This window comes from Jaculus jaculus, chromosome 1 (genome assembly GCF_020740685.1).
Source record: "Jaculus jaculus isolate mJacJac1 chromosome 1, mJacJac1.mat.Y.cur, whole genome shotgun sequence".
NCBI classification, from domain to species: Eukaryota; Metazoa; Chordata; class Mammalia; order Rodentia; family Dipodidae; genus Jaculus; species Jaculus jaculus.
The window spans coordinates 170,117,626-170,143,507 of record NC_059102.1 but is presented as its reverse complement, the minus strand read 5'-3'; the positions used below and the strand labels follow the sequence as shown (position 1 = coordinate 170,143,507).

General features: G+C 39.9%; 1 protein-coding gene across 2 annotated transcripts in view; it reads right to left on the bottom strand.

Moving 5' to 3' along the window:
* Lpxn (leupaxin) overlaps nucleotides 1-25,882 on the bottom strand; it is a 52,713-nt gene that overhangs the window by 14,934 nt on the left and 11,897 nt on the right. For both annotated transcript variants that reach the window (XM_045131899.1, XM_004667708.2), the window contains exons 3-7: nucleotides 20,700-20,746; nucleotides 10,614-10,713; nucleotides 6,285-6,452; nucleotides 4,991-5,164; nucleotides 4,792-4,873 (exon numbers count right to left, since the gene is read on the bottom strand). In XM_045131899.1, the coding sequence (XP_044987834.1) occupies nucleotides 4,792-4,873; nucleotides 4,991-5,164; nucleotides 6,285-6,452; nucleotides 10,614-10,713; nucleotides 20,700-20,746 (571 nt within the window). The remainder of the gene's footprint in view (nucleotides 1-4,791; nucleotides 4,874-4,990; nucleotides 5,165-6,284; nucleotides 6,453-10,613; nucleotides 10,714-20,699; nucleotides 20,747-25,882) is intronic.

The window sequence follows — 25,882 nt, the reverse complement described above, 5'->3', positions numbered from 1 at the left end:
CTACTGCTCATATAAAGCTAGAAACAAAAAGTGATGCAAGCATTTGCCATTTGTTTGCAGCAGCAAGAGACCATGGCACACCCATACATGAACACAGACATACATGTGCAAATGAATAAATAATTTTTAAGTGATCAGAAAAGACTGCTCATGCTTTTACTTAGGAAAGCAAATTTTGCCTACTGAATTCTAATGGGAAGGTAGGGGAAAACAAAATAAAAATGTTTTCTGATTACATGCATGAATCATGCTATGGCCAAAACATGCATAGAAAACAGAATTCAGAAAAAGAGTCAAACCAGGTGTGGCAGCACACACCTGTAATCCCAGCACTTGGGTGGGGATTACAGGAGGATCAGCGATGTGTATCCTCATTCACATAGTGATGTCAGCCTTAGCTACATGAGACCTTGACTTTAATTTTTTTAAAAAAAGCAATGGGCTGGGGAGATGGCTCAATGGGTAAGAGAACTTGCTGTGCAAACATGAGGACCCTAGAAGATCTGCTCTGACTTCAGTGAGAGACTCTGCCTCATGGAAACACACCAATGAATGAAAAGAGGAGGACGCCTGATATTCTCCCTTGACTCCCACACATGTGCAAACAACACACCACACCATTTTAACCACACACACTCCACCACACCAGGTAGCCACATACTTCAGACACAAAAAACAAAACCAAACTAAAACAACAAAAAAAAGAGTGCAAAAGAAAAAACTTACATAAAAAGAAGTCACATAGACAGCCGGGCGCGGTGGCGCACGCCTTTAATCCCAGCACTTGGGAGGCAGAGGTAGGAGGATCGCCATGAGTTCGAGGCCACCCTGAGACTACAGAGTTAATTTCAGGTCAGCCTGGACCAGAGTGAGACCCTACCTCGAAAAACCAAAAAAAAAAAAAAAAAAAAAAAAAAAAAAGAAGTCACATAGAAAGATAAAAGATTAACAATAAAATCTTAATAAAAAACTTTTCAATCACAAAAGCTGAAAACAGTTCCCACTAAATAGAATTATCATAAAATTCTAACTCCAGGCAATGAAAGGACAATAACAGAATAAAAATAATTACATATATTCAAATTTTATAAAACATACCTCTTATTCATTGTTTCTCAGAAAGCTATTAGAAGATGTACCTCACTAAAATAAATGCAGTAACATGTTTTAAAAGTAATGATATCAGGAGGCTGGAGAGATGGCTTAGCAGTTAAGGCACTTGCCTGCAAAGCCGAAGGATCCTGGTTTGACTCTCCAGGACCCACATAAGCCAGATGCACAAGGAGGTGCACGCGTCTGGAGTTCATTTGCAGTGGCTTGAGGCCCTGGCGCACCCATTCTCTCCCCTCCCCCACCTCCTTCTGTCTCTCAAATAAACAAATAATTTTTTTAAAAAAAAGTAATGAGATCAGTAGACAGGAGCTAAAGAGAAAAGTAGTAAAAGGACATTCCAGGTGTCATCTTTGGGTAATGAACCAGTGTGGCTGCAAGTTAGCAAAAGAAAGTCTTTCAAGTTGGAACAGGAAGATAGAAATCCCCTGGAGGAATATGTCGAAGACAGTGAACGCGGTGAGGCAGATGAGGTCGGCTAACCTGCCGAGGATCTCACTCTTCTGTCACACAACACTGGTAAGTACAATCAAAATTAAGCCAGGGGGAAAGAGATGTCAAAGTTAACCCAGAAAAGATTAGATTCATACAGAAAAAGACATTTTATTTTTGTTTTTCCTTTAATATTTTTATTTGTTTGTGACAGAGAAAGAAAATGGATGCTCCAGGGTCCCTTGCAGCTGCAAATGAACTCCGAATACATGCCACTTTGTGCATCTGGCTTTATGTGAGTACTGAGGAATCAAGCACTGGCTGGCAGGTTTTGCAAACAAATCCCTTTAACTGCTGAGCCACTTCCCCAGTCCCCTCAAAGAGACATTTTGATAATGACATTGATCATCACCTTCTGTAGAAGTAGTAGAACCGTATCAAACACTATCCTAAGCATTATACATGTATTGTTTCTAGATCTCTATAACAACCCCACAAGGTAGAAACCATTATTACTCCCATTTTGGTTGTTTTTTTTTTTTGTTGTTGTTTTTTGTTTTTGTTTTTTGATGCATAAAGTAAGATGCAAAGAGGACAAGGAGTTTATGGCAACATACTGCTAACAAATTCCATAGCCCAGAGTTGGTTTTGCCAGTCTGGCCTCAAAATCCATGCTTTCCTGTGATCATAATTTGCTAAATGGTTTCTGTCGAGACCACACTTTGCCCTGTTCTAAGTTATTGTGTAAAGTGGTTGGCTTTCAAACTTGCAGATTATGTCTTGCCCTGGGTAACTCCATTTTACAAAGCAACAGTTGGCTCCATTTCAAGTACAGATGCATAGGGAATAGCCATGAGGCACAGAGTGGTAAGTAAATAACTCCTGAAAGTCGAAAAGTACCATCTATAATTGTATCAAAGCAGATTGGGATCATATAAGCCCATGGGCATATAAAAACTCTATCAAAAAATCCAGGCTTGAATATATTGAACATACCAGATGAACATAGGCTAGAGCACCTTCTCCTGGATCCCAGAATGAGAACACCTAACACTGTTATAGAGAAGACCCCAACAGACTTATCTGACCACCCACTGTGTATTTCAAGGGACCAGTAGGCAGAGAATTCCCAGCTATCTCAAGGGCTTCAACTCAGCTCCATCCCTACTTCTTGACAAGGCCTAACTGAAATTACCATCCATCTATTCATTTATTCAGACCTAGTCCTGCACCTACCTTGCCTTCAGAGTCCTGTATTGCCATCCATTCATCCTTCTATTCATCCATGCAGATCTGGTCCTGCAGCTTACCTCCATTGTCCTGTGTCTCTGACACTCTACTCAGCCCTATAGCTCAGCTGGACCTGAGACCCTTCAGCACAGCTCTTCCAGCCGCTCTCCAGTGTTCTCATGCTTGATCTAACCAAATGCAGTGCCTCCCTTTGCATCTCTATCAGCTTTCTGCCTCTGCCTTCAGTAAGACCTCTTTGAACTTCTTGACTCTGCACATTTTTTAACCCTGCTATAGCCACTCTACAGCCTACATGCATACATGCGGTGCCTGATTATATTGACTATCTACTTGCCAGGACCTTAGAATGACCTGTAAGGGTTTATTTAGATTAGGTTAGCCTCTGGGGTAATCTTGTGAAGGGTTATCTTGATTAGGTTGAGGTGGGAACACCCACCTTGACTGTGGGTGGCACCATTCCACAGACTGGGGTCCTGGAGTGTATATTTTATTTTACAGCTTTCATCTTTCTCTACTTCCTCCATGCTGATGTGACAGTGTGATGCTAATTTCTGCTCCTGGCATGTTTTCCCTACCATGATGGACTCTACCCTCTAGAACTGTAAATATAAAATAAACTCCTTTCTTCCCTAAGTTGCTTTTGGTCAGGTATTTTGTCCCAGAAACAAGAACATAACAGATGTGCATGTGTATAGATACAATTACTCTGTCATGTGTAATGCATGGTTTGAAAGTTAATATCAGTTATTGAAATTGGACTAAATCTGCCTGGCAATAGCCATTTATCAAGGTAAATCAGGACTCCTTGATAGATTGTAGCCAATGAAACCAGTGTAGTTTGATACTTTATTGTTAATGAGTAAATTCTGACATTGTGGAAAGATACAAATGTGCCCATCTATGTTTCTGTATGGAGTGTTCAATTCAGTTTCACTGTACACGTTTCCATGACTGTTAACATGTGCACATTAAATACTGTTTTAGGGTTTGAGAGATTGCTTAATGGTTAAGACACTTGTCTGTGAAGCCTAAGGACCCAGGTTCAACTCCCCAGTGCCCATGTAAGCCAGATGCACAAGGTGGCACATGCATCTTGAGTTTGTTTGCAGTGGCTACAGGCCCTGACATGTCCATTTTCTATATTCTCTCTCTCTCTCTCTCTCTCTCTCAATATATATATATATATATATATATATATATATATATATATATATGTATATATATGTATGTATATATATGAAATAAATATATATATGGAGCAAAATTTTAAAAAATAAAATCTTTAAAATAAATACTATTCTAGCCACTAATATGACAAAATGACATAGTGAGATAAGAGAAGGGAAATAGGTTGGGATAAGGAGACGAGTAACGTCCACATCTTCTCTGGTAAGCGATCAATATATAGGGCTAGAGAGATGGGTTAGTGGTTAAGGCGCTTGCCTGCAGAGCTAAAGGACCCAGGTTCAATTTCCCAGGACCCAGGTAAGCCATATAACAAGGTGGCACATGCATCTGACATTCATTTGCAGTAGCTAAAAACCCTGGCATGGCCATTCGCTCTCTCGCTCTCTCTCTCTGTCTCTCTCTCTCTCTCCCTTTCTCAAATAAATAAGCAATATATGGCAAAAGATTTTAAACAACCTATCATAATGTATTATTATTATTAAACATGGAAGTAGACAACAAAAGAGCAGCTAAATCAATTTGGAAAGGAAAACTGAATTGGAGATAGAAAAGGGCAATCGTGAGGCTCTGATCTTTTTCAGTCATAACATCATTGTTTTTAAATAATTAATTTTCACTTCTTTGATCAAAAAATGAATTTCAAAAAATGTTGGGGAAAAATACAGAGATGGCATCTAGGCCAGAAGTGGGCTTGTGGGTGGCAGTACTTGGAACCAGGGCTACCATGACAGTGGATGGCAGGCCACCAGGACAAATGCTGCCAGCCTTCTCATCATGTGCCCAAGGCTGGCTGCAACCTCCCACGCCTACCTTCTGCACCGAACACCTCTCCACAGTGGGAGCAGAAGAAATGCTCCGGGTGCCATGTCTGGTTCATAGCCGTCAGCACTTTCTGGAGGAAGGACAGAGAGACATCATCAGAAGGCTGCAGAGTTGTCAACAGTTCCAAGCTTCCAAATGAGTGAACAGAAACGTTATGAAAGTGGCAGAGGGCATTGAAACTACTTACCTCTGTGATAGGAGCAGCACAGTAGGCACATCGTGGAGAGAAAAGGTTGTGGTAGTCCTTGGAGCAATAGGCCAAGCCACTTCGCTCAAAGAAGGGACTGGAGCCGATCTCTTCTTTGCAGTGAGTGCAGACAAAGTGCTCTGGATGCCAAGATTGTCCCAGAGCATGGATCACCTGGGGATATCAGAAAGCCTGCCATGGGAGCCCAGCAGGAGCTCAAGGACTCAAAGGTCACAGACTTCTAGGGGGAGCTCTGCACACCGCATCCCACATGGACAGCGCCCTCTGGAGTTACACACCCAAGGCCCAGATCAAGGTTGAACAGTAGAAGGGACAGACTGTCCTGACTGATCACTCTGATAAAAGCCTGAACATGTTTGTGGCCAATCTACTGCCCCAGAGGGAAGTGGAAACAACACAGAATTCACTGGTGATAAGTAAGAGATTAAGTTCAGTCTTCCTGGAAGGCACGGGGAAGAGGAAAGAAGCAGAGGAGATTGTACTCATCCGCTCTCCTTACCTCAATTCGTGGCCCACACCCAGTCAGGTCTAAAAGGCTTTGACCATGGATTTGGTAAAGGATAGTTCAGAGCAATACTCAGTGGCTATGATCTGGCTGATGCTGTATTCAGCATCAATTAATTTAGATTAGAAAGGTTGTCTATTGAGAAAGTGTTAAGAAAGGTCACGTCAATAAAGTTGGTGCAAAAAAACTGGTTAGGAACTCAAGCTCAGGGTTAGACTGCTGGGTTTACATCCTATCTCTGCCTCTTACTTGACCTTGGTCTTGTTAACTAATGTCTCTGAGGTTTTGGCTTCCCCATCTTTGCAAAAGTAATAAAATCTCTGTTAAATGAGGAAATTCTTGTAAAGCACTTTGCTCTGTGCCCAGAGCATTGTAAGAAATGATCTAGAATTTTCAATAATTACTAAATGTATTAAAAGTGTACAGAGTAGGACTGGAGAGATGGCTTAGTGATTAAGGTGCATGCCTGCAAAGCATAAGGACCCAGGGTCAATTCTCCAAGTCCCAGGTAAGCCAGATGCACAAGGTGTCGCATGTGCCTGGAGTTCATTTGCAGTGGCTAGAGACCCTGGCATGCCAATTCTCTCCCTCCCCCTCTCCCTCTCCCTCCCTCTCTCTCTCTCAGACTCAAATAAATAAATAAATAGATAAATAAATGAAAAAAATATTTTTTAAAAGAGTATACAGAGTAAGGGCCATCCCCAATAGAATAGAGAGACAAATTCACAGACATAGACACTGTTGAATTAACATCCTGGTCTACCCTACCTTCCCAGCAATTGGTTTCTGACAGGAAGCACAGTGACCCTTGGGCACTGTGGCAATTCCAAGGTCCTGCAATTCTTGTTCCAAACCCCCAAGCATTGAGTCCAAGGAGGCCCTGTAATCTTGCTTGTCTGGTAAGTGCTTCTTGCTGGCATCTCCTTTCACTTCCACCTGGGGCAAAGACAGAACCATAAAGAAAATCAGCCTACTTGCACTTTCACTCTTGTCGCCCTTCTCTACTCATTAAGCTCACTTCTGCTGAGTGATAAGGTGGCCTTCTCTTAACCTTTCTCCAAGGTACTAGAGACATCCAACACAGACCCCAATAACAACATTTGTGTTCCCATTTCATTCTAAATTCCTTAGGCCAAATGAAATCTGATCAGTCTTTGTCTATTTGTAAATATTTCCACCTGTAAAAATTTGAATGTATGAGCTGGGCATGGTGGCGCACGCCTTTAGTTCCAGCACTTGGAAGGCAGAGGTAGGAGGATCGCTGTGAGTTCGAGGCCACCCTGAGACTACATAGTTAATTCCAGGTCAGCCTGAGCCAGGGTGAGACCCTACCTCAAAAAACAAAATACAAAAATCAAAAAAAAAATTTTGAGTGTATGACTCCACTACAGAGGTACTTGTACATCCCTGGTAATTGAGGCTCTATTTACAATAGTTAGGAATTGGAATCTGCCTAGATGGCATTGACAGATGAATGGATAATGAAAGTGTGGTTCATATACACAATAGAATTCTATTTAACAGTATGGAAAAATTAAATTTGCAGGAAAATTGTTAGCTCTGAAAAGGATCATACTAAGTGAAGTGAAACAAACTCAGAAAGGCTGGGAATGGTGGCTCATGCCTTTAATCCCAGCACTTGGGAGGCAGAGGTAGGAGGATCACTGTGAGTTCAAGGCCACCCTGAAACTACATAGTGAATTCCAGGTCAGCCTGAGATAGAGTGAGATCCTACCTCAAAAAAAAAAAAAAAAAAAAAACCTCAGGGCAAGATGTGTGTTCTTAGCTTGTAATATATGTAAGTCTGTACATCTAAGGGGCAAATGCAGGTAAAAACTACAAAGACAGAACCATAACCAAAAGTAAATATAAAGAGATGAGTTAGGAGAGGGAAGGGCAAAAGGACACATGTGATATATAAACATGAGAGAAGATACAGGAGGAGGGGTGTTGGGGAAAGAAGCAGAGGGAAGGGGAGAAAGAAAACAAAACAACAAAAAGGATTTAAAGACACCAGGATAATACCTAAATCTCTGTAAGCTAACTAAAGAGATTATTAAATGAGTATATGAAGATGAAACCCTTTCTAGCTGTCACAAAGGTACCCTCCTGACAATTAGTCATCCCTTCCTTTTTTCATTTAATGTTTTGCTCCTTTCTTTTTTTTATTATTTGTTAAACACCCAGTCTATGGTAGTCACTATTCTATGTGCTTGTTACAAAGCAAGATATAAGGCGGACCAAGTTTCTGGCCCTGTGGAATTCATATTCTATGTGTTTTACCCAATAGGCTGATGAATACATTCTATAAAGTCAGATAAAGAAAAGTTGTTAGTTATATACAGATAGAAGCAATGGAGAGTGAGATGGTGAGGACCGGTTGATTTAAGAAGGGATGATTGACGAAGGCCCTTTTGAGGAAGCGATAATTGCATATATATTTGAGTGTTATTAAGAATACAGAAATATTCATATTTGTGGGAAAATAATTAAAAATGGAGAAGAGGCTCTGAGGAAGGAAACTGGCATATTAAAAGTAATAAAAAGCCATGTGTGGTGGCACACGCTCTTAGTCCCAGCACTCGGGAGGCAGAGGTAAGAGGATCACAAGTTCAAAGCCACTCTGAGACTACATAGTGAATTCCATGTAAGTCTGGGATAGAACGAGATGATACCTCAAAAAAATTTTAAAAAATTTTTCATAAAGTCAGGGCTCAGGAGATGACTCAGTGGTTAAAGGAACTTGCTTGGAAAGTATGCTTGTTCAGGTTCAATTCCCCAGTGGCCACATAAAGCCAGATGCATAAAATGGCTCATGAGTTGAATTCATAGTAGCAAGAGGCCCTGGCATCATCAGCATGTTTCCTCTCTCTCTGTTTCAATCTCTCTCTCTCTTTCTCTCTCTCTTTCTCACACACACACACTCTCACTCACAAATAAGTAAATAAATAAAAGGTCACAAGGTCAGCAGATCCAGAGTGAAGGGGCTAACATTGAGCATACTAAAGATGATGGAGAGAAAGGCAGGGATCATACAAGGCCCTCATGGCAGAAGCCTGGGTTTAGTCCAACGTGATAAGGGCCACTGAACAATTTCAAGCATGAGTGAGGGAAGCCGATTCACAATATCCCTGTGAGGCTGAGTGGAGATCTAAGCATAGCCAACCACGAGTGGCAAGACTATTATGCAATGAGTTTGTCTATCTGATGAGACACATACAGACAATGCCTTCTGATGAACTGGCTTTATTTAAGCAAAATGTCAAGCTGACTTTTGTAAATAATTGACAGGGAGATACTCAAATTACCAACAAAAAAAGCCTCCTTCATCACTTCATGGCCTCATTCTGATGTTTTCCATCTTTTCCAACTAGGCTAATACTACCATCTACCTAATGCTTACTTATCAGAAAGCCATGGTGGCTCTCCATCACCTTCCATCAAATATATGATCATTAACAGATGTTCAAAGCCTCCCACTTACTCCCCCATTTGATCTTCCCAACTTCGTTTCTTTTTTTTTTATTACATAGAAAAGGCCTCCTTGTTTAAGCTGGCAGTCTGCCTCGTCTCATGAATGTGATCTGTTATTGTCTGCCTTCAGGCCTCTAGTTATTCTTCCTAGTATAACCTTTCATCATCTCCCCAATCATAATGCTCATTTCCTTTCCAGAGCTTTGACCCTCTGACAGATATTTTTTCCTACTCTACTATATAATAGATGTTAATGTTTGAGGAGTGTTCAAATGGTTGACATCCAAAAGTCTTCACATGGTTACTGATATTAAGTACAAAAATTAACAAAGTAAGAATACAACAATGAAGAATACAACAATGTATCAACACCTACATCACTTTGATTGTGTATGCCAGACTTCTGAACATATACATAAGCTGCAGGACATAGTAGCTACCTGCAGGGGGCAGAACTGGGTGGTGGAAGAAAGAAATCACAGAAAAACCATCTATACTAAATTTGTTTGTACTTTTAACTTTTGTACAATGTGAATAAATTGCTTATTTTTAAAAATATTTTAAATTAAATTTTCAATAGATCAAGGCACAAATTAAATCAACAAAATACAACGTAGTGAAATACTTTCTAATGTATTTTTTCCTAGCATTTTCAAGTATACAGCACAAGAAGCACAATCAGCTCATACAACTTTATTGTAGATATTAACTAATGGAGAAATATTTACCATCAAAGAAGCATGATCGTGACATTTATTCAGCTTTCCCTCTAATAAACCCTTCTTACTCACTATGTGCTAGGTATTACATGGGGCAATAGGACTTGAAGTGCAGCCAAAAGATAAGGTCCCTGACCTTCTCCATCACATGCATTTTTATATTCTGCCTTAAAACTATTTCATTGTTAGTTGTATCATATGTGTGTGCCATATCCTCCAAGTATATTTAAAAAGGTTGGATTCTTTGCCCTAAGAATTCTAAATATATTTCTTTTGATAAATCCCTTAAGCCCTTTTATCTGATTTCTTCTCCTTGTCAGGGCATGTGAGCTTGACATTTATGTTCTGTAGACAAGAACAAAGAAGCTGACTTTATCTTAGTATGACTCCGCACTCATCCTTCCTACTTTGACCTTCTTTGCTCTGTCTGTACTTGCCTGTTGGGGCAGGTATACTGTCTACATCAACAGGCCTTAGATACCTCTGTGCCCTCAGGGCTCACTCCAACTCAAAGAATTCTCTCTTTTCTCTACATGCCCAGGCCTACTCATTCATCAGGGCATATACCAAATCCTATCCTCTTCCTCTCCTGTAAAATATGACAAACCTCTCAAAATCTCTAAGGTTTTCACCACACATTTCAGCCACTACCAGCATTTTATTATACAAACATTACTGAGACCAAGTACACACTGGGTTACCAAGATCAAGGCCAGTATCATACAATGCTCAGTACCCAAATAACACAAAGAACAAAGTTGAGTTTCTCCACTGAATTAAATTCAGTCTGGGAAAATGAACGCCACCTTAGAATTCATATAAAGGGCAATGTACACCTGAGCTCCACACAGATAAACTGGAGTGCTTGTGGGCCCAGAGGTTTTATCAACCTGCTTGTACCCACCTTGGCCTCCAGGTCACTCAAGTGAGCCATGAGCTCATCCAGCTGAACAGCTGCTGAGGTTTTAGGATGTGGTGCTGATTCCTTTGGTGATTGGACCTCACTATACAGGAAATTAAAAAAAATCATAATCACATATGAAAACTCAAAGAAATATTAATTCATACATAAAGCACCAGGGGATATGATTTTAATTATTAACCCCTTTGGTATGAAGCTAAAACCAAAAGTAAAAAGTATTTTTTAAATAGCTGCAAAACTAAAAATCTGAATACATTGCCTTTGCCTTGTGTTTCTTTTCTTCGTGGTTACCTGTATAAAATAACCATTGTTTCCAAATCTGTTAAGGAAGATACTAGACATGTAGCTGATGGATATTTATTCTCCAAATACAAGTATCTAAGTAGCCTTAGAATTGAGCTTTGAAACCAAAGCCCTGCATTTTCAACAGAAATTTTCAATTATAAGGAATTATGCCTTCTCTCAGTCACTGTCAGTCAAATAAATATCAGTGTAAGATCCATGGGTCATCCATGTTCATCCACTTACCTGTAATCCATAGCTGTTTTCTTACTGGAGAGGGTAATTTCTATGGAGACATTATGGTCCATAAACTTACATACGTATCTGGATTTTACTTCATTTGTGTGTGTATGTATGTATGTATGAATATGGGTGGATGCATGCCACAGTGCACAGGGGGAGGTCAGAGGACAACTCCAGGGTGTCTGTCTTCTCATTCCACTTTCCTTGAGACAGGGTCTCTTGATTTGCTGCTGGGAGGGTTCAGGTGCTTTAATGTTTCCCCAACTCTGCCTCTAATTGTCATAGATATGTTGGCATTACAGATGTTTGCACCATTATGAATCCATGTGGGTGCTGAAGATCAGACTACAGAGAGCAGGCTTGTAGAACAAGTGTATGTAACCACTGAGAAATCTCCCAGCCCCTGGTATCTGGCTGTTTAGATAAAAAAAAAATGGGGCAGCTACTTCATATTTATATGATTGTGAATAAATCAGTAAGAAATTAGTCTCCACAAGCTCCAGAAAGAAGCTCCCATTTCTCTCTGGAGAAGAAGAGTGGGCATACACCTCAAAATGTCTCTCAAATTTCTATGCATATTTCTCTTAGTCACAGCTGCTCTCTCTTACTCTTGGTTTGAGAATTTGTTTTATTTTACAGATGGCAGAGAATACTGGGGAGATATAAGATCCACAAATATGTCAAGAAAAGATAGCCAACTGCTCACCACAAGACATGCAACCTCTACTACATTTACAGTGGTCCAGGAGAAAATACAGAGAAAGCAGAAACATAAGTATTTTTTCCCAATGCTAACCTGACAACCAGCTCTATGTGAAACAAACACTATGGTGAACTGAAATACATCAAAGCAGAAATACAGAGTTTACATAAAACTCAACACTAAAACAAACTGCTAACAGACATGCCAAGGCTCAGGGATTTTAGGGAAAGAGGTGGCAGGAAGATGGTAATAGCCACAGGGTGGGTAGAAATATCCTAAGCACAACCCCCCTACTGACTGAGGCCATAATTACCCCACAGTGAACATCAATAATCCTATTGAGGAGAGCCTTCAGTCAAATGGGGACTGTGGGACAGGGGATATAAGCTTATAACCTATGGGGAAGAAAAGAAAGAGAGAGAGAGAGAGAAAGAGGGGAGAGGAAAGGAGGGACAGAAGGAGGGAAGGAAAGAAAATGATATGAAAAGAAAGAAATATGTGCCCCCAAAAAACAGAATACAGACTGTATTCAAACACTTGAATGATTATAGGGAAATCTAACCAATTATTAGGAATCAAAATAAAGCACATTAACTCCTAAGTATAGATCAGGGGCTGGAGGGATGGCTTAGCAGTTAAGGCATTTGCCTGCAAAGCCTAAGGACCCGGATTCAATTCCCCAGGACCCATGTTAGCCAGATGCACGAGGGGGCACACACATCTGGAGTTCATTTGCAGTGGCTGGAAGCCCTGACTTGCCCGTTCATTCCCCCCCCCCACACACACACTTTCTCTGTCAAATAAATAAATAAATCCAAACAAAATATTTCAAAAATAGACCAGACTATATTCTTATCCTGGAGTGACTAAACATACAAATTTGCCATAAAAAGTATCCACTTAATAAAAAGAAGGCAGCCGGGCATGGTGGTACACACCTCTAATCCCAGCACTTGGGAGGCAGAGGTAGGAGGATCACCATGAGTTCGAGGCCACCCTAAGACTACATAGTGAGTTCCAGGTCAGCTTGGGCTAGAGTGACACCCTATCTCGAAAAAGAAAAAAAAGAAAGAAAGTACTTCTAAATAATTTCTGGAATTGAGAAAAGTAAACTGAAATTCCAGACTGTTTAGAAAGGGCATCAAGAAAACATATATACATACTCAGAAACACAAACATACACACACACACACACACACACACCTCCAGTTTGAAAGCAAAACCACTTTTGAAAGAAAAATATATGCATATACATTGATATTTAAACAGGAGTTTATAAATGGCAAGACCCTACTGCTGAAGACCTTTACGTGCTTTGGCTACAGGTCACTGAGAAATCAAGCTGGAGCTGAGCTGGAAGTCTCCTCCGTGTTAACTAGCTGTCAGGATGCTTGAAAGAGCTATGCAGCCTGTTGGGGAGAAAAGTCATCAAAATTCTAAACAAGAAGTAGACTCTGCAAGTTTTATGGCTGGCCAACTAGGCAAAATGTACCCACTGGTACAATGGTGGTATGTCTCTTTTGGGGTAAATCAATTTCTTTCTTGACTAGATTTCTAGGCTGCTCCATGGGAGGGAATTCATGCGAGGTACTAAAAAACCCAGTCAAGGGCTGGAGAGATGGCTTAGCAGTTAAGCGCTTGCCTGTGAAGCCTAAGGACCCCAGTTCGAGGCTCGATTCCCCAGGAACCATGTTAGCCAGATGCACAAGGGGGCGCACATGTCTGGAGTTCGTTCGCAGCAGCTGGAGGCCCTGGCGCGCCCATTCTCTCTCTCTATCTCTGCCTCTTTCTCTCTGTCTTTTGCTCTAAAATAAATAAAATAACAACAAAAAAAATTTTTTAAGAACCAGTCAAATGCCTATGGCTGATGAGGTCATAAGAACTGAGGGCAAAAACTACTACTGTTGTCTAGCTAAATGGATGTCTTATGACCACCAAACTGCCCTCTAAACACTTGTTTTTATGCCCATATATTAATGCTATTCTCAGATTAGAGAAGCTTCTCTTTTCAAATGGCGCTGGCTACTGGGGTGACTCAAAAATGGCCAAAGTGCTGAGAAGAAGTGACAATGTAGGGCTCAGCACTAACTGAGACATTTCTATCACACCCTCCAGGGCCAGGAATCATTGTGGAAGAGGTGGCAGAAAGAATATGAGTCAAACAAAGGGGAGCAGTGCTCATAACGCTGTCATGCAGACACAAAGTGACCTTGCTATTCATGACCTCACAGTGCCTGACGCTCCCTACACAACACCTGTGTGACAGGAGGAAAAATGATGGCATCATTGCCGAGCAACCACCAGAAATTTATGGTAAGACCCTATTGCTGAAGACTCCATATACTTGGGCTGCAAGGCCACTGAGAAATCCTGCTGGAAATGAGCTGATAACCTCCTCCATGTAGACCAGCTGACAGAAAGCTGGAAGAAGCCATTCTACACGTAGTTCAACGGGAGAAAGAGTTACCACCAGTGAAGATACTCAACAGTGGACACTGCAAGCCTCATAATTGGTCAGCCAGGCCAAATGAGCCAACAGGTGCAATAGTGGCGTATCTGTCATGGTGGAAACCAACTACCCTCTAATTGGACTGGATGCCTGCTCCATGGGAGGTAATACATCCCTGATACTGAAAACTTAAAACAGGGGTAGTTATGAGCCCTAGGGGTGTAACGTCTGCTGCTGTCTGGCTAAATGTACATACTATGCTCACCAAACTGCCCAGTAGGCACTTCTCTTAATGTTCATACCCTTATATTAATGCTACACTCACTTTTGGTAGAGAACCTTCTCTTTTCAGTTGGTAGCAACCTTGGGATGACTCAGAAGGCATCATGGTGCTGGGAAGAAGTGACAGAGGAGTGCTCAACACTGCAATATCTCCATCACACCTTCTAAGGCTCAGGGTCTATTGTGGAAGAGGTGGCAGAAATAATGTAAGAGCCAAAGGAAGGGTAGGAATCCTTACAATGTGCTCCCCCCAGAAACAAAATGGCCTGGATATCCATGACCTCACAGTGCCTGACACTACCTACACAAGACCATCATAATAGGAGGAAAAGATCATGACATCAAAATAAAAGAGAGACTGATTGAGAGGGGGAGGGATATGATGGAGAATGGAGTTTCAAAGGGGAAAGTGTGGGGAGGGAGTACATTACCATGGGATATTGCTTACAATCATGGAATTTGTTAATAAAAAAATTCTTTAAAAAAATGATGGCATCAAGAGGCAAAGGAGCTGAAAAGACATTTCTTCACAGATTGCTAGCAGCCAGTAGGATATATATAAGATGTTCAATCACAAGGAAAATGCAAATTAAAACTATGTTGCAGTCCCACCTCATACTATAGAGGATGGTTAGTACCAAATAAATAATCAGAAGACAAACTCCGGCAAAGTTGTGGAGAAATGGGAATGTTTAGACACACTGTTGGGGTTGGGGGCAGAATGTAGGTGGGTGCAGCTGTCACAGGAAAGAATATGATGTTTCTAAAGAAATGAACCCTAGAATTACCAGAATACCCAGCAGCCTCTGTGCTGAACATACACATAAAGGAGATGAAATCCCCACACTGTAAAAATACCTGCACTCTTATGTTCACTGAAGTATTAATCACAACAACCAAGACTGGGAAACAACCAAGTGTCTGTGGATGGATATATGAGAAGGAAACTTAAACTATGATGATAGACACAGACATTGAAATGTAATTTAGCCTTAGAAAACGCAGAGGTGCTGCCCCTCAATGCTGCATGGATGAGCCAGGAGGATATTGTGTAAGTGAAAAAACAGACATGGAAAGTAAAACTTTGCATGGTCTTACTAATATGGAGAATCTAGAAAAAAATTCAAATGTGTGAAAACAGAAAATAAACAATGGTTGCTAAAGGTGAAGAATGAGGCAGGAAATGGAGAAAAGTAGGTCAGAGGATACAAAGTAGCAGATATATAAGACAAGATTAGAGATCCAATCTACAACATGAGGGTTAGAGGTAATAAAATGTGTGCTGTATTTGAGATTCCTATTGAATTTGTAATGTTTATCTGCTCTTGCCAAATAAAATAAAATGAAAGGAGCAATTGTAATGTGATGGGCATATTAATTGGCTTCACTAAAATAAGAAGTTTGCTGCTTGAATCTCATACATCATGCTGTAAACATTGAATCCGCACAGTTCTTGTTTTTTTGTTTGTTGTTGTTTTTTAGGGGTTTTTTTTTGTTTGTTTGTTTTGTTTTTTGAGGTAGGGTCTCATGGTAGCCTAAGTTGTCCTGGAATTCATTGTGTAGTCTCAGGATGGCCTCGAACTCATGGCAATCTTCCTACCTCTACCACCATACCCAACTCAAACAAGTACTTTTTAAAGACAGAACATTCCAGTTAAAGGAGATGCATGTCATGATGTTGTTGTCCCTCAAGAAAACTATAAACTCAGTATAATTCAACAAAAAAAATTCTTAATAGACTTATTTAAACTATCAATAAGCTTATATTATTATTCAGGCTACAACATACAAGACAGGTTTTAAAAAGATAAAAAGGAAACTTCATTAATTAATGGGAAGATAAGCTCCAAGAAAGAGAAGTAGGTTTCTAATTTTTGTCACTTCATGTTTCTAAATATTTTGATATCTTGTACTCATGAGTTTATGAAACTTTGTTTTGTTCTTGGGTGTTTGTGTTTGTTTGTTTGCTCTGAGGTAAGGCCTCACTCTAGCTCAGACTGACCTGGCAATCTAAACCCCAGGCTAGCCTTAAACTTATGGTGCTACTCCTACTATGGGAAAAAAATGTAAGCCACTATGCCCAGCTAAGTTTTTATTTTAACTTTTTCTGGCAAAACCACACTAGGGTCATCTATACTAGAAAAATAGTGAATGCATGTGGCCAACAGATGAACTGATAGGGCGGCACATGAGGGCAATGGCAGAAGGACATGCATATTTTAGTTATTATAGATATGTACATGACCTTATATATACTAGTCCTATAAACAAACTTCAGTAAACTTTTTAAAAAGCCACAGTATTGAGATCTTTATTTAAAATGGTTTTTAGTCAGGCATGAGTGAGTTCCAGGTCAGCCTGGGCTACAGTGAGACCATGCTTCAAAAAACCAAAAATAAATAAATAAAAATTAAATGGCTTTAAAACATAAAACAAGACACATTAAATTTAGAAAACTTGAAAACTGCATCAAGATATTAAGAAAAACGCCTCCATTTCAAGAGGTTATGGCTTTGTGTACCTTTGGTAGTATCAGTTACCCTTTTTTATGATCATATGGAAATTTAGAATATTTTTCAATTTGATTTTTTCATTTCTTATGCATATCCTTGTGTATGCTATGTGAGCATAACAGTTAACTTTTATTGCCTACACATGACTGACCCTCTTTGAATGTTTATTACAACCTTAAAAGCTACATACTGTCACATCAGATGAAATAACTGGAGCTTAGAGGGTTTAAATTTGTTTGCAATGCTTAATGGAGATAGGAAATAACTGAGTTTAGGCCTCCTTAAAGGCTATATTGTTTCCAATGTTGTAACTTCTCACATATATATACAAATACACATGAACATAGATGTGAAGACATAAAATCAAATGGTTGAGGTCTTTCACTAAACATATTTTCAAAAGTAAAATGCAGATTTCTTGTAGAACTCATTCTCATAGCTAACCTGCTAGGAGAAAGAAGGAAAACAGATAGGTTCCTCTTCTAAGAAGAAAGAACTGCCTTTGAGATACATACCCCATTGCTGAATAGTATGGTTTTGAGTATTTAACAAGGAAAATATAAAATAAAATGGGTAATTTCCTTACTTAAAACAAAATATCTTTTTGGTTAAGTATAACATGGCCATTGGCCGGATGCAAGTGGTTTCTTTGTCTTTGTTTCTAATTGTGGAGTTAGGTTTCAGACATGCAAGTGATACAAAGCAAGTGATTTCATTCTTGGAAGCTCTCTAGAAGGTGTACAGGCACTCTCTCGAGCTTTTTCAGTCATCAATTCCTTAGTTGTAGCTGTTACAGGCATGTCCTATGGCAAAACCTTGGGCACATTTCTGGTGTCCCAGGCCCAACATGTAACACATGTAGTTTCTTATCCAGGCCTACATATTCACAAATCTGCCCTACCTCACAGCTGAGAACACCTGTGCTTACTCAGAGACTCCCCTCTGTTTCTTAACTCGAGTGTTAACTAGTGTTAACTAGAGCAGCTTACAAAGAGAGGTGGGCCATGTCATGATGCTCTAATCAAAACTGAGAGAACATAATATTCTTAATGACAAATGAGACCTTCAAAAGTTGATGGCTACAAATTCAAGTGCCTGAAAACAGAGGAACTTCAAATCAGAGGTTCTCTGATTTGTCCTCTGACATTTTAAATAATTATTTATTTGGTTGTGGGTATGAGATGTGCGTGTGTGTGTGTGTGTGTGTGTGTGTGTGTGTGTGTGTGTGTCTGTATGTCTGTATGTCTGTCTGTGCATGTCCTTGTATGAGTACCTGGGTAGAAGTCAAGGGCAACTTTTAGGTCAGTCAGTCCTTGCCTTGTACCTCGTTTGAGGCAGGGTCTCTTGTCATTGTTCATTGTTTTGTTCACCAGGCTAGCAAGTTCACCAACTTCCAGGACAGTCTCCTGTCTCTGCTTCCCTTCTTACCCTTTCTTACAAAGGTGCACTGGGACTACAGAAACCCACGATGGCTCCCAGGGGTCTTATGAGGGGTCCAGGTATTCAACCTCAAGTACTCAGACCATCTCCCCAGCCTTCCACCTGACTCCTTAAAACAGTAAAAATGCTTCGCTATGTCATTAGTCACAAACTTACTTCATGACTCAGATATTTTAATGTAGACATAAGTGAGGACCCTCATTGTTCTGGATTTACCCCAATTATTCCTTTTAGAGTTTATGAACTATTCCTCATTATTAGTACTAAAGATTATTTGTTTTATTCAAAAGAAATATTTTAAATTATTTCTTATGTTGATGAATTATCTCCACACAGGTTGCTGTTGGTCAGGAAGCCCAAGGGGCCCCCAGAAGAAGATGCTTCCTTACACACCAACACTAGATTGTAAGATCCTATTGCTGAAGACACCACAGGCTGTGGTCACAGAGCAGTGAGAAATCAAGATAGAACTGAAATGGAAGCCATCTCCCTGCAAGCTAGCTGTCATAATATTGGAAAGCACAAGGACAGGGTGGGAGGAGGGAAGAAAAGTCATTTACAGCATGAACAAGCAGTGAATCCTACTAGTCACAAAATGCATCAGCCAGGCACGATATACCCACAGTGCATTATTGGCATATAAGTCATGGGGGTAATCAAATGTTCTCTGATTGGATATGAGGCCTGCTCAGTGAGAGGAGATTCATGCCTAGTACTTGAGAACTGAGTCAAAACCCTATGACTTGGGCTGGACAGATGGCTTAGTGGTTAAGGTGTTTGCCCACAAAGCCAAAGGACCCTGGTTTGATTACCTACAACCCACATAAGCCAGATGCACAAGGTGGTGCATGTGTCTGGAGTTTGTTTGCAGTGAATAGAGGCACTGGTGCACCTATTCTCTCTCTCTCTCTTTCTCTTTCTCTCTCTCTCTCTCTCTCTCTCTCAAAAAATAAATAAAATATTTAAAAAAGGCCTATAGCTTGTAAGCACATACTCCCAAGAGGAAAGCTTCCATAGGTCTTTGGCTTAATGGGGATTCTATGCCCATCAAAAGCCTTTTAAATGTATTATTGATGCCTTTTGACTAATACTGTTCTCACTTTTGGTTAGGGAACCTGCTTTTACAGATGGCAGAAAATACCACATAAACTCAAGTCTCATCAAAATGACAAGAAGAGAAAATTTAATGCCTAGCAGTGAACAAATTACTTCTATCACACCCACCATGGTTCAGGGGACATTGTGGAGGAAGTGTAGGATTAAATATGAATACCGCTTCCACAGCTAGAAAACTGGATAATAGAACCATCTCCATGAAGTCACAGTAGACACTGAGGACTCAAAACTCATCAAAGTATAATGTAAGAGTCTGTCAAGAGTTCAACACTAAAGGATATGTCTATCATATCCTCCAAGGTTCAGGGAACATAGCAAAAGAGGAGGCAGAAAGAATGGAAGAGCCACAGGGTGCAAAGGAATACTCTAGGGTACAGAAGTAGAGCTAAACCAAACCCAACATGGCTCAGCGAAATTTGCGGAAGAGGGGGCAGAAAGATTGTCAGAGCCACAAGTTGGGACATTATGCACAGAGACATTGCCTCTTCCCCATAACTGATGGCTAACCACACAATAAAAGACCCACAATCTGGGCTGGAGAGATGGCTTAGTGGTTAAGTGCTTGCCTGTGAAGCCTAAGGACCCCGGCTCCAGGCTCAATTCTCCACGACCCACGTTAGCCAGATGCACAAGGGGGCACACAAATCTGGAGTTCAATTGCAGAGGCTGGAAGCCCTGGCGCACCCATTCTCTCTCTATCTGCCTCTTTCTCTCTGTCACTCTCAAATAAATAAATAAATAAATGATCAAAAAATCATAATAAAAAAGACCCACAATCCCTAATGAGGAGGGTCCCGTTGGAGGGGGGAGCACAAGGAGGAGATGAACATGTGCTATCTACACAGTATGTGCATCGCTAATAAAAAAAAAGAAGAAACCTTCAAAAATTATTGTTCAAATTGCTATTTACATATAACTTAGAAAATATTTTATTGCTAAAAACATAGCTGATATTAACATACCTTCAAGGTGCCTGTCTCAAATAAATACATAAATAACATATATATTTTTTAAAGTAGCTAACAAAAACCAAAGCATACCTGTAGACACTGGGATCCTTGGTATTGGTAGTATACACAAGCTGCTCCTGAAATATAAGTGACATAAAAGAGCAAATAATGATGTCAGTAGTCAAATGTTGGAAGTGACAGGATCCTAAAGGGGATGACAAAATGGTAAGTGGGCATGGTGGCTCACACCTATAATCCAAGCAACTTGGGAGGCCAAGGCAGGAAGAACATGAATTGAGGCCAGCCTGGAGTACATAGCAAAACCCTGTCTCAAAATAATAATAATAGGGCTGGAGAGATGGCTTACCATTTAAGGCACTTGCCTTCAAAGCCTAAGGACCCATGTTCAATTCCCCAGTACCCAGATAAGCCAGATGCACAAGGTGGCACATGCATTGGAGTTTGTTTGCAGTGGCTGGAGGCTTTGGTGCATCCTTTCTCTCTGTGTCTGCATATTTCTCTCTCTCTCTCTCTCTCTCTCCCTCTCTCTATCTCTATCTCTATCTCTCTTTAATAAATAAATAATACATGTAATAACCAGTAATAAAAGTAATAACTAGCACTTAGCTGGAATGTCCTTTCCCAAAGCAGAATCACCAGCCATCCTACATAAAAAGGCCAAATTCTAAACAAAGTTACCAAGTGAACAGACCCTAGCAGCCAGTCAGTGCTGCTATGAAGTGGAAAAGTATACCATGGTCAGATGAGCTCCTTTAATCAGGCAGGATGGTGCCTCTCAGAAGTCTTTAACATGATTAAATGTGGCTTATCCCAAGAAATAATGTGAGAATCAACAATGTGACTGACTGGCAATTTATTTATTTATTCATTGAACAGATACTTACTGCATACCTATTATATGCCAAGGCATAGGACATAGCCATAAAAACAATAAAACAATCACATGAAAACCGAATATGCAGGAGCTTACATTCTATTGGTCAGAAGTAGAGCATAGACAAATTAACTCATAATATGAATGGGGGTTAGGAGATGAGTAGTGCTGAGAGAGTAGCAGTTATAAATATACTGATGGATAAAGACTCACTGGAGCAAAAGGGAGTGATGGAGCTACAGAAGATGATCATGTGATTTTCCATTCAAACTGGGAAAGTTCTGACAACAAAAAGTGTTCCTAAAATCATTCATATTATGCAAATATTTTTGTGATTTTTTATAGTATTTATGTATTATTATGTGACATATATTAATATATAATATAGCATAATAATATATAATATAGCACATAGTATGTATACATTATTTATATATTATTATTGATGTATATAAAATTGCTTTTATCTTTTGAGACAGGCTTTATGTTGTTCTATGTAAAACTCACAATCTTGGGTCACTTCCCCAGTGTTGGACTTATAATCATGCACAACTATGTCCTGCTTAAATATATATTAATCAAAATTTTGGTTTTACTGTACTTGTGGAACTATAAAATAATTCTAATCAAGGGGTAAGCATAGTGATGCACACCTTTAATCCCAGGACTTGGAAAGTTGAGTCAGGAAGATTACAAGTTGGGGGCCAGCCTGAGCTACATATCAATACACTGTCTTAAAATAATAATAATATCAGCAATAATAATTGTCATCAAAACTTAGTTTTAAATCAAATTACCTAAAATAATTTTATATGGCACATAGCTGTAAGCATTGTGGGAATTTAAAAAAATATCCTAGATTATCTAAACATTAATTTCAATGTATATTTGACATAACTTATTTGGTAACTTGGCTATTGTTATTGACATTGTGGTATATATATTTTCTTAGCATGTCTTTTTTAAAGTATGGTGTTATTACTTTTTTAATCGCAACTTTCTTCAAGGCTTCATTTTACAGTTAATAGTTTGAAGTTGTTCCTATCTTTAAATTGTGCTTTTCTATAGGCTATAATGCATTATTTGCATGTGTCTGTGTGGGCATGCCAGTGTCTCTTGACAGTGCAAATAAACTTCAGATGAATGAGCCTCTTTGTGTCTGGCTTTACATGGGTGCTAGGAAAACAAACCTGGGCTGGTGTGGTAGATTCAGGTGTCCCCCATAAACTGAGGTGCTCTGAATGTTAGATTCCTGTCTGATAAAGATTTGGGAAGTAACACCTCCAGGAGGCAGTGTATTATGGGGGGTGGGCTTATGGGTGTTATAGCCAGCTCACCCTTGCCAGTGTTTGACACACTCTCCTGTTGCTATTGTCCACCTCATGTTGGCCAATGGGTGATGTCCACCCTCTAGTCATGTTATCCTTATTCCCTGCCATCATGGAGCTTCCTGTTGAGTCTAGAAGCTAAAATAAACCCTTTTCCCCAAAAGTTGCTCTTGGTGGGGTGATTTCTGCCAGCAATGTGAACCTGACTGCAACAGTAAAGTGGTACCAGGAATGGTGTCATTTACTGCTAGATACCTGACTTGTGGCTTTAGACTTTTGGAGATGATTTTCAAGAGGAATGTGGAAGGGTTTGAAACTTTGGCATAAGAATTGCCTTGTAGTGCTATAAGTACAGCTTGATGGACTATTCTGGCCAGAGTGGGAAGACCTGAATGCAATAAGAACTATGGACTATGAGGTTTGACTTGTGAGGGTGAGAAAGAGCTTTTCCTGGACTGGGATAGAAGCAGTTTGTGTGAGATATTTGCTGTTATGTCTATGTTCTGAGAAGTTGTGCAGGGTTGCTTTATGTAGAAATGGACTCTGGTATGAGCAGAGGGTATGGCACAGAAAGAAATCTTTAGGCCACTCATGGTGGCACACACCTTTAATCCCAGCATATGGGAGGCAGAGGTAGGAGGATTGCTGTTTGTTTGAGGCTAGCCTGAGGCTACACGGTGAATTCCAGGTCATTCTGAGCTATATTGAGACCCTGCCTCAAAAAAAAAAAAGAAAAGAAAAGAAAAGAAAAAGAAATCTTTAGGCCAAAACTGCTGCCTGTTGAGCTGCAATTGAGAGCTTACAACCATTGAGACTGGGCCAGCTGACCTGCACTGGGACAACAGGAAGAAAGTGGACTCTTTTGAAGGGGTCTAAGTGCTCCAGGAGTGTCCTGTTCTTCAAAGTCTGCTTTATTGCCCCCAGGATTAACAAATTGGTACTCTACTTGGTATTGTGGAGTATAAGAAATGCAGTAAAGAGAGGGTCATTGAGTTTGCAAGGTGGTCTTGTGTTTTGGATATGGCCATTTGCAGTGTGAAGAAGGTTTGCTAGATGCCTTCATGGAGACCCAATGGAGCCATGAAGATGAACCCTAGGATGCAGTGGAGACCCAGTGGAGATGCTGGGACCATAAGATGGCTGCCAAGGAGAGCTGCCGGATCTGGATGAAGTTTTCCAGAACTGTGAGTAGCCTAGCTGGAGAGGCAGAATTGGAACTCCAGAGATTTGTTGCTAGTTAGAGTTACTGGACTCGGAGACTTTTCACTGACTAGAGTTGTTGGACTTGGAACTACAGAGTTTGATGTTTGCCCTGTTTGAATACTGAATTTGTTGAATATTTCTTTGCTATGACCAATGCCAACTTTTGCTGCAAGAGTGTGTATTTTGTGCCATTATAGGCTTTGGGGGGATATTTGGGTATTATGGCTCAGTTAAAAGACCTTGGATTATGGGGATGTTTGAACATTATTGGGATTGATAAAAACTATGGAGACTCTTAAAGTTAGACAGAATGCATTATATTTTATATCATGGATAGTTATTAGTTTATGGGGGCCAGAGGCAGAATGTGGTGATTTGATTCAGGTGTCCCCCATAAACTTAGGTGTTCTGAATGCTAGGTTCCCAGCTGATGGAGATTTGGGAATTAACACCTCCAGGGGGGCAGTGTATTGTTTGGGATGGGCTTATGGGTGTTTTAGCCAGCTTACTCATGCCAGCGTGGGGCACACTGTCCTGTTACTATTGTTCACCTTGTGTTGGCCAGGGTGTGATGTCCACCCTCTGCTCATGCCATCCTTTTCCCCAGCCATCATGGAGCTTCCCCTCAAGTCTGTAAGCCAAAATAAACCCTTTATTCCCACCTTTGTGGCCAGGTGATTTTTCTCAGCAATGTGAATCTGACCGCAACAGCTGCCATATTCACAAACAAGCACATTTAACTACTAAGCAATCTCTCCATCCCCTAATGCTTGAATAGAGAAAGTGTTCCTTCCCTAGGACTTATGGACCTGAAAGCTCAGAGGAATTTCTGCTCTGTAGAAGATGTGCTCAACTCTGTTCTTCATATTGAAATGTGTAAATATCTCCAGGACAATATCTTATTGTTTAATTTTAGCTAGCTTACAAAGTAATGGGCTTCATTATAATATTTTGAAATATTTATATTATTATACCTTGCCCTATCATCACCCTCCCTTTCCCTTTCCCTGCTGTCCGCTTTTGTACCTCCAAATCATCCTTCTTCTACTTTAATGTCATATATATATATATATATATATAGAGAGAGAGAGAGAGAGAGAGAGAGAGAGAGACAGAATGATAAACATATATATATTTGATTTTGCATATGAACTAAAATTGAAATATTTGTTTTTTTATACCATTACCCTCTTGCTCTCATATTTCATACTCCCCACTCTCAATCTAAGTCTGCCTTCCCTCTCCTAGTTTTATGTTCCAAACAATATTTTTACTAGTGTTCACTTTCTATCTTCATTCAAAGCACTTTTCTCCAATAATATATGATTAGAATCCAAAATTTTCAAGTTGTCTCTATTTCTGATTTTTTACCATTTTGCCAGATATATATACTACAAAATCACAAACTTTTGTAATTCCATTCTGTTCTAGTATAGAACATAGATTTATCCAATGATAAGCAAGAGTCAAAATTCATCAAAGTCAAGAGTTTTCAGAAGTACAATTTTCAAATTAGGTAATTAAACCATATGAGCTCTCATCTTTTCGTGTTTGCAGAGAGAGATTTGAGCTGCTTCCTCTTTGCAAGCTTAATTTCATGTAATTGCAACTGCTACAAGCTGAGTTTTCATTCTCCATTCAGTGAATAATTTGATTAAAGAATTACAACTGATTTTGCATATGTTGTAAGCTCTATTTGGGTTGTCTTACAAACTGATTTCAAAGCTGTAACATTTACAAAATCCAAAGGATGGCAGGCAACACAGAGGGTGTACTCAGCCATGCTTAGACATTTCTTTGCATTTGATGTCTGCTTCTGGCAAAATAAAGTTTCATATATCAGTTAC